Below are 14,183 nucleotides of genomic sequence, written 5' to 3' on the forward strand. Positions count from 1 at the left end.
TTGATGATTCTGTAGTTGAGAAGAAGACTGAAATAAGTGATAATCATGTGTCTGGATATTCAAGACATGGAGGCACCCTGATGTGACATGCCTGCTTTGGGCAGATCTGTCTGCTAATTACAGCCTAGCTCAGAAGGAGGGAGGTACTTGTGCGGTGGGGGCTTTTTTTTTTTAATGATGCGAGGGGCAGATATGGTATAAATACCCACATCATTGTACTCGAAGGCAGCATATCCTCAGTTGTGCTCCTACCCTAAGGATATACAGCAGCGCCAGAAGCTCACTGGTGCTGAAGAGATTTTTTTTTCCTCCTCTTTGGATGCCGGTATGTGTGTGTTTTCTCTTCCTCTCTAAACATCTCCATCTCCGGGGGAGTGTAGGCAACATTTAGGCTCTTCTTAGGCCTTCAGTGGCTCTTGTACCAGAGGGGAAAGCAAGCGGGCTGGGGAAGGGAAGCAGGTTTTGGCTCTGGCTCTGAGTTGAGCAGCATGGGTGATGCTTGGATCCTCCACTGAAGTGCCAGTGGAGGATCCAGGATGCTGAGATCTAGCATTGAAATCTAAACCTGTTACTCTTAACTTAGCTGCTTTTTTGTGCTTTACTTGCATTTACTGTTCATAGAGTTTTCTGTAAAGATGTACAACTTGTAGATTTAGTTGAGAAAGTTTTTAAGTTTAGAAAGAAAATGCAGAACTAGAGAGAAAGCCATTGCTTGAACAACCTTGCTGACACTCCATGCAAAGAGGCTGGTTGTCCTAAATTTCTCCACGTTCCTTTTGCAGATTTGACCTTTGATAATGGACATACGCGTAGCAAGCATCCTCCTCCTCCTGGTGGCCTTGACAGCTGCCCATGGAGAGAGATACGTGGTGAAGAAGATGGTGAAGGCCGCTCCTCAGTACCAGCCCTACTCTGTGAAGAGCCATGGTAAGAAACTGCAGCCTCCTGCTGTCTCTACAAACTGTCTTTGTTCCCTGCAATCTGTTTTTTTCGTGTCAACTCTGCCCTCACAGAAGTTGCCACTACAGGCAAACCTTCTTCACATACATCCACACGCAATATTTCCTCTCTTTGCAAACAACATTTCACCCACTCTCCCTACGATCCTGCCTCTTACCTTTGGATCTCCAGCTAGGGCATGAGCATCTCTGTCCTGGCCAATAGGAAGAGAGTAGACACCCAGACAGAGGCGGGACAGGCGGCCGCACTCTACTCACTCGACTTTGAAACTTGAACTCCAATTTGCTCTGGAACCATCCTGTGCTCTGATTGGCTGTGAGGGTGCAGATGCTTGTCCAATTACATAGTCCATTTAGATTAGGAATTTGCATAACAGCGCTTATTTATAGGGTGTGCAGCTTTGCAGTCCTTTCTTTCTCTGGAAGGATAGGATGAGGTTAGATTACTGCATCTAACTTCAGTCCTTTCTTCCAGTTATTGTAGTTTTACTGAGGCTTTTACTTATTCTTTAACATTTAACCTTTTTCAAATGACTTGGATTTGAGCCTTTTTCATGACATTTAACATGATAGACACTTTAAGAAACTTTTTTTTTTTTTAGAATTTTTCAAATTTCTCTGCGCTGTAACTGCTTTTATTGGTTGTCTGGTACAAAATGTTCACTGTATCATGAGCACTGTTGAGTTGCAATGAGGAGTAGCTCATGTTTTTCATATCAATGTTAGGGTGAATTTAGGTTAATATCTCCCTCTAGTGATATCTAACATTTTGATGGCCATACTGTTGTCATGAGTTTTGAGCTGCACTTTTTAGATTCATTCTTTTCAGTAGCTTTAGAATATATCTCACTTTAGTCATTTAAGCTGAAAAAGTTCACAGCCTGCAAACTTTCTAGGATTCTTTACTTTATTGAAGACAATAGAGAGATTGATATTACTACATGTTGTAGTGTGATGGCTTACATGCAACACAAAATATGCATTATTACTTTTGTGCATATCTAAATAGTGCTATTTTTACTTGAGAAAGTAGCCATAAACTATGTGCCTCGTGCTGGATTATTTTTAGTTTGTTACTGACAATTACAGTCCAGTCACCCAGCAGTGTGGTTTGTTTGGGTGTGCCTGCCTCACACAGAAGTAGAAACATCTGTTTGGCTTTATCCAAACTAGGCTACGGTCGGCCAAGCAGTGATGCCTTTTGCACTCGACAGCATGTGACCACATTAAGGCAGCAAATTAAAAAAGACTCCCTCTCATTTAGACATACGGTTTCACAAACAAGTCCCCTGGAGTTTTCACTCAAACTCTTTGAACTCCACTATATAAAAAACAGCAATTAAATATGATACCAAACTTGTCAGGAAAGACAAATTTCAAAAATTATTTGCAAGTTTTTAAGAGCTCAGGGTTTGAGGAAGGAGTTGATGAAATGACTCAGTGACTGGCAACCCAGAGCACAAGACTTGCCCCACCTCCTCTTCAGCATCAAATATTATTGAATGAATAGATTATCTTGCAACAGATACTATTATTGTGTTTTTGGTGAACATAGTACAGGACATAACAGGGGATATAATAAGACAAATGCTTTTACTCATTCTTTTGATATGTTCTTTTTCAACAACATGCTGCCACACACTCATTCATATTCACACAGACTCAGACCTGAGAATTGCCCAGTTCAACCATGTTCTATTACTGTTTGGCACTTTAATGGAATATAAGTAGAAGCACTTCAGAATAACTTCAATTTATGCTCTATGATAGCATTGTCTTTACCATGTTAATGGTAGTAACATGTTGTTGCAGTGTATGGACCACTGCTTTAATTACAATGTGATAAAATGTAGCAAACTGGTTATTGTACAACAGGGTTGGAAATACAACCTTAATTACATACTTGGTCAAGTGTATGCAATTGCAAATGCGTTACTTTACTATTATAGGTGGCCTGCATTGCATTACATTGCATTATAATGCAATGTTACATTCATAGTAATAATAATACACAACTTGGAGCTTTTAAGAAAATCCACTGTGGTTAGAGTTTCAGTTGTTATTATATAGGATGTTCTTTTGTTTTTTGTTGTTGTTGTTGTTTTTTTGTTTTGAGGTATTGATGAGGATCTCTGTTTTATTCTTCAGTTGTGTCAGTGGCAGGTGAGCCTGGTGCCCCAGGTGAGCCCGGCCCTGAGGGACCCGCTGGCCCTCCTGGCGAACCAGGTGAGGATGCCACTGGTGAGCCTGGACCCCAAGGACCTCCTGGACCCCAGGGACCTTCTGGCCACTCTATTGCAGGCAAGCCTGGATCCCCAGGTGGACCTGGCAAGCCTGGCATCCCTGGTGCCCATGGTCAGAAGGGAGACACTGGAGCCCCCGGCTCTCAGGGACCCAGAGGAATGCCCGGACCTTCTGGAAGCCCCGGACCCGCTGGCCTCTCCGCTACTGGCAAGCCCGGACCTTCAGGTCTGCCCGGAGGAATGGGACCCAGGGGAGAGCCCGGTCTGAAGGGACATCCAGGTGTACCTGGCCTGCCAGGAGCTAAGGGTGATAGAGGGGTGGGAGCAACCGGACCTCAAGGTGAGACAGGACCTGTTGGACCTATGGGCGCAACTGGAGCCCCTGGTCAGTCCGGAGTTGGAAAGCCAGGAAAGGCAGGTATGCCCGGTGAGCCAGGAAAGTCAGGTAGCCCAGGTAGGGATGGTAGCTCTGGTCCCATGGGACCACAGGGACCCAAAGGCCACACTGGTGCCCCTGGTGTAGGTATGCCAGGTAAACCAGGTGAGAACGGAGCCCCAGGTATGCCCGGCCCAGGTGGTCCTAAAGGCCACCAGGGACCTGCTGGAGCCACTGGCGCCCCTGGAGTCCCAGGATATGGCAAGCCAGGTGCTAATGGACAGAAGGGAGACAGGGGAGTTACAGGTGCCACAGGTGCCACAGGTGCAAAGGGTGAGCAAGGTGCAACTGGAGCCACTGGTGCAACTGGTGCAACTGGACCCACTGGTCCATCTGGCCCTCAGGGTCCAGTAGGTTTCCCAGGTGAGGGCGGCCCTTCTGGCCCTAAAGGTGACGCAGGTGCATCCGGAGCTCAGGGACCTAAGGGATACAAGGGAGATCAGGGAGCACAGGGTTTCCCAGGCAAGCAGGGTTATCCAGGCACAGCTGGCCCCACTGGCCCCAGAGGAGCCACTGGAGCTACAGGTAGCAAAGGTGACGGCGGTGCCCCAGGTACCCCAGGTGCCCCAGGTATTCCTGGCCCCGCTGGGCCCAAAGGTCTTCCCGGCCGCGCAGGTGAAAATGGTGCCTCTGGTTCTGATGGCGCTCCAGGTCCCAGAGGACCTGCTGGGCCTTCTGGTCCCTCTGGTGCTCCTGGCCTGAAGGGACACCCAGGTGTTCCTGGTGCTCCTGGACCTGCTGGCTTGGCTGCTAAGGGTTTCCCCGGACCTCAGGGTCCCCCTGGTCAGCCCGGTGACTCCGGTGCCGATGGAGCCGAGGGCCCAGCCGGTCCCCCCGGCCCCCCCGGTCCTCCTGGTGAGGTTATGTTTGAGAAGAGCATGGGAGTTGCTGAGGTTATGGTCAAGTCCCCCATGTCTGCTTTCACCGCCTCTCTGGCCACTCCCTACCCTGCTGCTGGCACCCCCATTAAGTTTGACCAGATCGTGTACAATGCTGAGAATCACTATGACCCTGATAGTGGCATGTTCACTTGCCAGGTGCCCGGAGTTTACTACTTCTCCTACAGCATCCATGTTAATGGAGCTCATGCCCTGGTGGCTCTGTACAAGAATGGCCAGCCTGTTATGTTCACTTATGATGAGTACAACAAGGGCTTCCTGGACCAGATGTCAGGTAGCGCTGTCTTGCTGCTCGATGAGCAGGACACCGTCTACGTCCAGATCCCTGATGAGGAGGCCAATGGCGTCTTTGCTGCCGAGAATGTCCACTGCTCTTTCTCTGGGTTCCTCATTGCTTCAACGTGATACGGTGGGAGTTCCCAAAGGCCAAACAACTAAATTTGCAATCTATTTCTCAAACTAAAGTAAACTCCCTGTTAATTTTTCCTCAGCCAAACACAGACAGGTAGTTCACTCTCTTCTTTGAGGAATAGTAGCATCTCGACTTGAAAAATACAAGAAATGGGTGCTTAGAAGAAGGAAATCTAATTTATGAAAACAGGTTATCAGGGATGGGGGAAGCAATCCACAAAGTTACCAGTGAGCTTTTGTAATGGAGACAGCATGTGAAATTGAGGTGTTATAACTGTGTTGTGTCCTTAATTTTTCTTTTCCACTCTGTTCCTTTTATACTGACTTCAACTGGTGATTCTTTTTTTTTTGTGTTTGTCTGTTTTTTTTTTTTGTACCTTGTTTTTTGGTGACCAATAATCTTATTAAAAGTACACAAATACTTTCTGTGCAACATGTTGTACCTGTTGTCCTTGTATGTGACTTGAACATTGTGAAATAGTAATGGTCAAATTGACCATTATGATGATATAAGACACCAACAATACTGTCATACCAATACAAACTGTTTACCAGCAACATTGTTATATCCCTAAATATGCATTATGTCATGTAACGCATAATGACCAAAATAAAAGATGTCTTAACAAATGTTTTTGTCTCAGTAACAATTTTTCAATGTGATCCCAAAGAATTACCTGAAAGCACACATGAAATAAATGTTAAACCACTACAATGTGACTGAAATGTGAAAGGTCATTTTATTGGATCAGATGCAATTATACTATTACACATTGGAGATTGTATTGGAAATTTCCTAATTTTGTTAAAGCAGAGAAGCCAGTTCACTTTAATGTCATACTTTATTAATTTCCTAGGGAAATTCTACAGAGCAGCTGGTAGGGATTCAGTGTTTTGCTCAAGGACACTTCGGCAGGGTGAATGCTTTCCAGCACAAGAGCTTGAACCTGAGTCCTTCAGATGATAGATGGTCTCCCTACGCTCTATGCCACCCTGCTGCCTATTTTGTATGCAATATGACACAAGCTGGGATTCAAACTCATGTACTAGCATTTGCTGCACAGCACTAGATTAATGATCCATTAATACACCTGGAAATTACCTATACTTTCAATTTTCAAGTGCTGCAAAATACACTAAAATACTGCCAGAAAAAAAAAAAAAACCCCACACAAATCTTTATTTCATGCAAGTACAGATGATAGCATGTTTAACAACGATAGTGCTCACAGTAGGGAACCAGCCATAGCCACATGTATCAAGTATGCTATTCACTCTTGTGTGTATTATGTTACTTTCTTGTTATAGCTTATTCTCATGACTCCCTATATCGGAGATAGGATGGATAAGGATTGTAAAAAGTGAATCCTTCCCCACATGACAGCCATTGGTTGTCTGCTGGTAGCAGCCACAGTTTACAGAAGCTGTTTCCCCCTGCAAGACTGAAGGTGTGTGCTGAAAATAGTTCTGGTGGGATGAGGGACAGGGACGGTGCTTTGGCAGGGCAGAGGCTGTTTGATCCTCCCTGGGAGAGAGGGATGGTGGTTAGGTGAGGGGCCCAGGGAGACAGAACAGAGAGCAAATTGGGCAGAGGAAACCGCCGGGGATTGCCAGCCATAAGCCACAAGCAGCTGAGGGGACTGCCATTCAGAGACGGGCTGTGGTCGGGGCGAGAGGTGGAGCGGAGGCGGGACAGACAGGAAGACAGACGGGGCAGCGGCCACGGTCCACTCCGCAACCCTGTCACCACACTCCCAAATTATCAGCTGGACCTAGAGGAATATTACACTTTGATTTATTTTTGCTTTTCAATATGCGTAGGCTGTCTGGTATTTCATCATTTGCCACTGACCACTATGTATCTGTGTATTCGTCTGTATCTATGTATTTATGTATCCATCTGTCTATTTTTTGAAAGAAAGAAAGAAAGAAAGAAAGAAAGAAAGAAAGAAAGAAAGAAAGAAAGAATGAATGAATGAATGCTAATGAACTGGAATGAAGAAAGTGTTCGACCACACCAAGGAGGAAGTAGGTTGTTAAGGAGTGGTGTGTGGCATGCTGGGATACTATGGGATGCTGGGACACTATGTGAGCAGCGTGTGGGCCGGGGCTCCGGGGCAGAGGTGGGCAGCCGATACCTCAAGATCCTGTCCAAGAAGGACATGCAGTCCGGGGAAGCAGGGACAGAAATATTATGCGTAAAACACACCCTTCTTGTGGTGGCTATGCTGCAGTACACAGGGTTAATCTGGGAGCAAAGGAAACAGACGGTTTAAAATGAACTTGGGTACAGCTGTGGGCGGCTAAAAACACCCTGCAGAAGTTTGCTGCCATCTCTTCTACTCTTAAAAAGATTCTGGTGTTTTCATGAGGTTTTGGATTTCCTAGAAGGATTCCCAACATGTCAATGGTGAGCAAAACTATCAATTAGATCTGTGTCTGCAGTTGTTTGCTATAGATACTGAAATGACGGCAGCTCTTGGCATAGTAAAAATGTTTGTTTTGAACACTATCATTTACAGTGCAAAACCAGGAGCTCTGTGATTGAAGCAAACACAACTAACCCCCAAATTTTATCACGTAATTATGTTGCGGTTGTTTTCCAAGCAGCTCAGTTATTTCCCGAGAAGAGGAATTTGAAGTGCAGCGAGGACATCTCACTTTGTCATGCTGCAAGTTATGCAGGGTGAGGGAGGGAAATATGCTTGCGATAATCACGTATTTTGTAGAATGTGTTGACAGGGGTCTCAAAGGGGTATTTCACTGAAAATTCACCGCACTATTTTGTCCTTACCTTAGGTGTAATTGATCCCACCATGAAGATTAGCACTACAGACTTAATTTGATATTTGGTTGGAGTTTATTTGAATTTCTATGAAACCCTATTCACTCCTTTTAAGCATATAAACCAATTAAATAAGCTGGAGAAATAATATTCAAAACAGTATCCTTTACAAAGGCTTTGCGCCATTTTAATTTTTTTCTAGATCATTTCATAGAATTAACCCAAACATTAAGTGCCTTCCCTGTGACAGTTTGGTAGATAATTTCACATTAACTCAATAACTCTAAAACTGTTTAGTTTTAAGTTTTAGTAAAAAAGCTCAGATACCAAGTATAACTCAAATATAGAGATAATTTTTTTAAAAGATTAAACTTCTCTGCTTCACCATCCTCAAATCAAGATCTGAACGGGTGAGATTGATGGAAACACCAACTCTTCACCTCCAGCTCTTTCAGCCTTTCACCACATGAGGGTGCTGCAAAGCAAACAATCCCCATGAACATTATCCTCGCCACACTGCTCTCCACCACAAAAACCAAGATTAAAATCTCACACCTACTCAAGTTGCAGAAAGCCATCACGGGAGCTTCTGATGTCTTCTACGTCTATGAATAAATGAGCTCAGAGTGCCAATTCACACTTTATTCCTTTATTCTTTCACAGTGCTCGAGGAAAATAGACTGAACACCTCAATACCATTTTGTAGGCAAAGTTACATTCGATCTTGAATAAGGTGACGCCTCGTTATGTACAAAAAAACTATAGTGTTAAAAGATCGCACCCCTAACCATTGTTAGGAGGTCCCATGTGCTTTTTAGTCTAATCGACACACAATTTTCAGTGGTGTTGTAGTCATCACAGCTTGATGCAAAATCTGCTTAAAACATCTCCCAATTTTATTCAATCTTACAAATGGTGAAAAACAAGGAAACTTCATTTACAATGGGTAATCTGTTAAAAACTTCAGTCATTTAGGTACATCTCAGTCATAAAACCAGTAATATCAAAGTCTATACAACGTGCATTACTACAGAGTCTTGAAATGGTGGAATCTAATGGAAAGTGATGAGCACCTATTGTTTTGACAATTAACTAAAACTAGATCATTCAGGAATGGTAGTGTGTCCACAGGAGCATTGAGCTTGAGTTGTAAACAACTGTGCACTGCAAAGACAACATTTAAGACTTGGTTTAGGACTTTCCCTTTAAATATCACAATGTGTCAATCTTGCAGACACAGCTTTAGCTGCTACATCCAATTGCCCAGCACCAAATACTTCAATTAAATATGTCAAATTCACCAACCTGTCAACACAGTCATGGTTTCATGTAGAAAACATTCACACTCGCATTCACACTTACACGCTCACCCACGTCACAAATGCAAACACCAATGAGCAGTGAGGAAGCGGTACGCTCTCCTGTACACCTTCTGTCCATCACTGCCAAGGACATTGCAGTCATTATGGATGAAATGGTTGTAGAATAGTAAACAAACACCAACAAAAAAAATTAACAAAAAAATCCCTGGTTTTAGACAAGTCCTCGCATTCCTTCAGACAGGTTCTCTCCACTCCTTCGTTCCGGTGTCTCGTTCAGCAGGATTACTCGGCGGCGGCCGGGGCCTCCGGACTGGCTGCCGTCTCCGGTTCAGCGGCTGAAGCTTCGGCCGGTTTCTCCTCTGCCGCCTCTCCCTCTGCCTTCACCTCCTCGGCCTTCGGCTCCTCTGCCACGGCCTCCTTGGCTCCCTCCTCGGCGGCCTCGGCTGGCTTGGCCTCCTCGGTGGCGGTGGCGGCGGCCTCCTCCGACTCTGCCTTCTCTTCTTCGGCCGGGGCGGCGGCTCCCTCCTCTGCTGCCTCTTCGGATTCCTTCTTGGTCTTCTTAAAGGAGAAGCCGCTGAGCTTGAAGGAGGGTTTCTTGAAGGAGAATCGCTTTTTCTTCTGTTTGCCGTCCTCGCTGGTGGAGGGAGTGCCTTCCTCTGGCTTGGCAGCAGCCTCTCCGTTTGTGGCGGCGGGCTCCTTCTCTCCGTTGGTCTCGGCAACCTCTACTTTCTCTGCTGGCTCCTTCGGCGCCTCCTCGGCAGGAGTGCTGCCGTTGGCCTGCACATCTGCTTTGTTGGCCTCCTCTGCAGCTGGAGAGGCATCCCCATTGGTCTTGGCATGGCCATTCTCCTGGGAGCAAACACAGAAGAAATGTTACTCCTATGCATGCACATCACCATGCTGATTAAATAAAGGGACTACACTGTGTTGATTGCCCATAATCTCACCACTATGAGGCCAAATAAGGATCTTCCTATGAACATGTGCATGCAAGACTGCCCCCTGCAAAATCTGGGGTGCTGTGATATTTATTCATGATCGTCGAGTACTAGTAACCAATCGGAAAATAGTCCTAAAACTGCAGCAACATCTGTTACTAGGAGAGTGACGACAGATCAGTGGCTTTCAGCAGTAGGCTAGTCGGTTAGACGTCAATACCGCCGGGATCCACCAGGCGGCGTCGCGTGTCGGCTCGGTGGGAAGAACATAGGAATTTTGGGAATTTTTAATGACCCGTTTCGTCAAACAATAAATTTTATTTCCCATCTACAGCGTTTTACACTTTCTGGTTCTGCTGCTCTTTAAAACGTGTTGATGGTCTGAGTTATGAGCGCATGGAGCATGGCCCTTTTCTCGAACCTGGCAACAAAGGCGTGGTATCATTTTTAAAATGGCCATGCCACAGTGAGAGCGGCTACAAACCCTGCCATGCACCCTTTTATCACTGGAAAACATACAGCCACAATGTTTATGGAGCCCGAGACTCAGAGCAACTGTGTGATGGTTACAGTGAATTTGATCCATTCTCTAAGAAACTAAATATTCCATAAAGGATTAGCGCCTGACCTGCTTAATGCTCAAATAGAAGCATATATCAACATGTATCAATTTAATGAAAGCCTTTCAGTAAATGATCCCCACTTGAAATAATGTTTCGTTGCCAAATGTTTAAAATTGCAGATACAAAGTCGCCAGTGATAAAGGATACATGTGGCCACTTTCCCTGAATACCGGTGAGCGTGGGGATGCGCTAAATTGAACATGGAGCACGCCATTGACGCAACACATTGCTAAATTGAGACCAAATTCCACTTGATCAATAAAATCAAACAATCCAAATATAGTAATTTACCTGTCCATTTGTCTTGGCTGCAACAGCTGCACCTTCTGCTGGCTTATCTGCAGCAACTTCTTCCTTTCCAGCGGTTTTGGAGATTTGTGCTCCCATGCTTTTGGTCCAACAAAGGAACCCAACCGATCAAATGAATGAACAAAGACCGCAAGCCTCCTTCCAAAATTCAAGTCAAACGCTGAGACCTCCTTCTCAAACCGAAGCCGAGGAATCAACTCGAGACCAAAATTACCACACGGGACGGATAAGAACTTGCAAAATGTCGCAGGATGCAACTAAAGAAACGCGAATTCTTTCAATTTTTTCTCGAGCAGAATTCGTAAATGGAGAAATTGGCTCCGCCGCAAATGAGATGCGGAGTACAACGCCCAAGTCCACTGATGAATGGGCACTCGGGCTATGACGACACAGCCACCCCGTCTCCACCAATCACAAGTCCGACAAAAATACAGAGGGTGGGGGGTTGTGGAGAGGGGTGCTATGGACAATAGGAGAGAAACAACAACATGGCCAACAACTTGTTTTTATATCCACCCAAAAGTGCAGAAACTTGATTTTATTCCGGCTACAAAACAACTCAGATTTCATTGAGTTTTCAGTTGTCAGAAGGGTTAGTTGTCGCCTTATTTGAAGGAAGGAATACTTCACAAATATTTGTTCATCCCACACTAGAAAAAACAATACATTTCATATATAGTCTGGAGTATGTTTAGATATATGTTTAAAATCTAAACAAAATGGCCCAAAATGTATTTGCACATGTAGATGACACTCATTCAAAAAATATTTTGGACACTGGGAATACATTCTTCCTATGAACTGCTGACAACATGCTATATCTGCAGGTATAACCACAATATATTTTGGCCACTTAAAATTATTTGAAATGAATGTCATCTATATATACAATTAGTCTAGATATTCCCCAGTCATTGTATATTTTGATACATATTTCTAAACATAATCTGAAATGGAATGTATTTTTTTTCCATATGGGGAAAATATCCATCTTTCCATATCCATATCTACTCTGGAATAGCCTGTCAGACTGGCAAACTCTGTCCCTTGTTTTAAGAAATTACTAAAGACCCACTTATTCTGTCAAGCATTTTCTTAATTTGCTGTTGTTTGTCACGCTGTATCTACTCACTGTTTAGCCTATGTGTTTATGTATTTAACTTTTTTGGTTGTCACTGTGTACTCCGTCTTAATAAATCCTGTTGTGTGTCCATATTTGTTTTTTAATGTGAAGCACTTCTGGTCTTGAAAGATGCGTACAAATAAAGTTTACCCTACTTACAAAGCTTAACTTCCAGATTCAGTGAACAAGAAGAAAAACATCACAACTTTTAATGTATGCAAGTACCAAAACAACAGCACGATCAGGACAGCTGACACAGCATTGCCCTGGCAGTCCCATTGTTATATCATCATGGACCCTCCTCACATATGTGCCACCCAGAAAACAAACGTCTCTGTCACTATAAGCCCTTCTGCCCACAACTTCCCTGATCCCGTCTTGCATAACAGCGTCTTGTCTGTTTGTTGCAGCTGGAGCATCCCAGTGACCTACATATAATGAGAGTTTATGGCCTGCTGCTGCCTGCACCGCTCTCAGTCCACCACCAGCCTCAAGTCTCCTCTCTATCTCATCCCTGCATGACCCCGCATCTCCATGGTTACCGGTCCAAAATGGCTTGATAGAGGCCTTTAATGCTGATGACTCCTGGTTATAGAGAAGGTTACAGGGTGAGACTTGAGTTTGAAACTGAAGCAGCACACAAACAGACAACAGTTGTGGATTAGGGTGACTTCTTTCACCCACCCTCCTTTTTCGGTGGGCTAACTAGGCCATGCTCATTGTTGTGATGTTCTGATTACATGCAAAGCTTTAATTATTGCAGCGATCTGCCATGGGTCCATAAACTAGGGGATAAAGAAGCCTTCGGGGCACTGAGTGTTTTCATAAGGCACCAGGCAAGCAGCAAACGTTTGGGTCCCAAACATTCAGCTGTCCAACAGGCACCTCACCTGAAGATATCATCTCAAAATATAAGTGGTGTGTGTGTGTGTGTGTGTGTGTGTGTGTGTGTGTGTGTGTGTGTGTGTGTGTGTGTGTGTGTGTGTAAACGAGAGAGAGATAACTAGATAACTAGCACAACTATTGCAAGCTGCTGCCTCCCTTTGGAGAAGGAGCACAAGTCAGCAGAAAAAGAACATGTTTTGGATGAGTTATACTGGGTTTAGTTTACTGAAGAAACTGACTCTGACATTGTTGCAGCAGTGATCTGACAGTTCTTACACATAGTACAGTGTTACATCAGTGAACACTCACTGCTACATACTGGGCTGGTGCAGAAGTCTGGATTGATATGCATACATTGAAGCGTTGATCTGAAAACAGTTTCCCACTTAAGGCTCAGAGACAGTTTCTACCCACATGCCATCAGACTCTTGAACTCACAATCAGCCACAGTCACATGATCACGGTTTTAGGAGAGTTTTACTCTCTGGCACCAATAAATGTTTTACTATGAACACTCAAACACAAACACTATGACACTTTATGTCACGTCACTGCACTATAGCCATAATTTGCAATACAATAATTATGTCCTTATGCCCTTTTATTTTCCTCTTAACTTCTGTTTTTCCTTTTTTAATTATATTCTGTACTTTCTTTATTATATCTTTGTGAATTATATGTTCCATGCATAAAAGCATTTCATTGCACTGTTTACCCTGTGCATGCTGTGCATATGACAAATAAACACACTTGAACTTGAATTATAGTATGGTTTTCTTATTTTAGTGGCTTTGCATAATATTTTGTGATAAAAATCCCCCTCCTATTCTATTCTATTCTATTCTATTACAGTCTAGTCATGTCCAATGACCCTACCTGCCTGCAAATATCTTCAAACATAGTTGCAGATATTACACTTACTTTAAGTGTGACACTAGAACAAGCTCAAAAGTCATAAAACCAACATCATCTAAGATTCATCTCAATAAAGTTTTCCTCATATTTTGCAAATATAAATAAAGGTTAGCTCAAGTCTAGTGCCACAGAGTTAGACCATTCTCCACTCTTTGTTTCACCAGCCAATGTCTGATCATATGCCACAAAGCCTACAAATGAAATATCTGTTTTCCACGTGGTTCCCTGCTCCTTACAGTAGCTAGTAGTCAATGCATTTTTGGTTTTCTTGTCACCTGACCACTACACAAAGAGCAGCAAAAATTGGGAGTCATAGGGGTTAAAATAATGTTTCA

At 44.0% G+C, this 14,183-nt stretch overlaps 2 protein-coding genes across 2 annotated transcripts; one reads left to right on the forward strand and one right to left on the reverse strand.

The window, feature by feature from the left end:
• Positions 1 to 231: 231 nt before the first annotated feature.
• On the forward strand, positions 232 to 5,580 carry col10a1a (collagen, type X, alpha 1a). Its single transcript, XM_071538595.1, has 3 exons — positions 232 to 325; positions 783 to 927; positions 3,108 to 5,580. Exons 2-3 carry the CDS (start codon positions 798 to 800, stop codon positions 4,940 to 4,942), a joined length of 1,965 nt encoding a protein of 654 aa, XP_071394696.1. The 5' UTR covers positions 232 to 325; positions 783 to 797; the 3' UTR covers positions 4,943 to 5,580.
• A 3,026-nt stretch (positions 5,581 to 8,606) lies between these two features.
• On the reverse strand, positions 8,607 to 11,238 carry marcksb (myristoylated alanine-rich protein kinase C substrate b). The gene is made up of 2 exons (XM_071538695.1): positions 10,908 to 11,238; positions 8,607 to 9,904 (listed from the first exon to the last, which is right to left on the reverse strand). The coding sequence occupies exons 1-2, from the start codon at positions 11,001 to 11,003 to the stop codon at positions 9,338 to 9,340; spliced, it is 663 nt and encodes a 220-aa protein (XP_071394796.1). The 5' UTR covers positions 11,004 to 11,238; the 3' UTR covers positions 8,607 to 9,337.
• Between the last annotated feature and the right edge of the window lie 2,945 nt (positions 11,239 to 14,183).

This window comes from Centroberyx affinis, unplaced genomic scaffold (assembly GCF_046629955.1).
Source record: "Centroberyx affinis isolate AG114_WGS23_722 - 3 ecotype Tasmania unplaced genomic scaffold, CSIRO-AGI_Caff_v1 ptg000198l_1, whole genome shotgun sequence".
Taxonomy (NCBI): domain Eukaryota; kingdom Metazoa; phylum Chordata; class Actinopteri; order Beryciformes; family Berycidae; genus Centroberyx; species Centroberyx affinis.

Bases quoted from the DNA above. Each gene is read 5' to 3' on its own strand.
- col10a1a (XM_071538595.1), top strand. From the start codon at position 798: ATGGACATACGCGTAGCAAGCATCCTCCTCCTCCTGGTGGCCTTGACA. The intron at 928-3,107 runs GTAAGAAACTGC...TTTATTCTTCAG, and splicing joins CTACTCTGTGAAGAGCCATG to TTGTGTCAGTGGCAGGTGAG.
- marcksb (XM_071538695.1), bottom strand. From the start codon at position 11,003: ATGGGAGCACAAATCTCCAAAACCGCTGGAAAGGAAGAAGTTGCTGCA. The intron at 9,905-10,907 runs GTAAATTACTAT...GTTTGCTCCCAG, and splicing joins CAGCCAAGACAAATGGACAG to GAGAATGGCCATGCCAAGAC.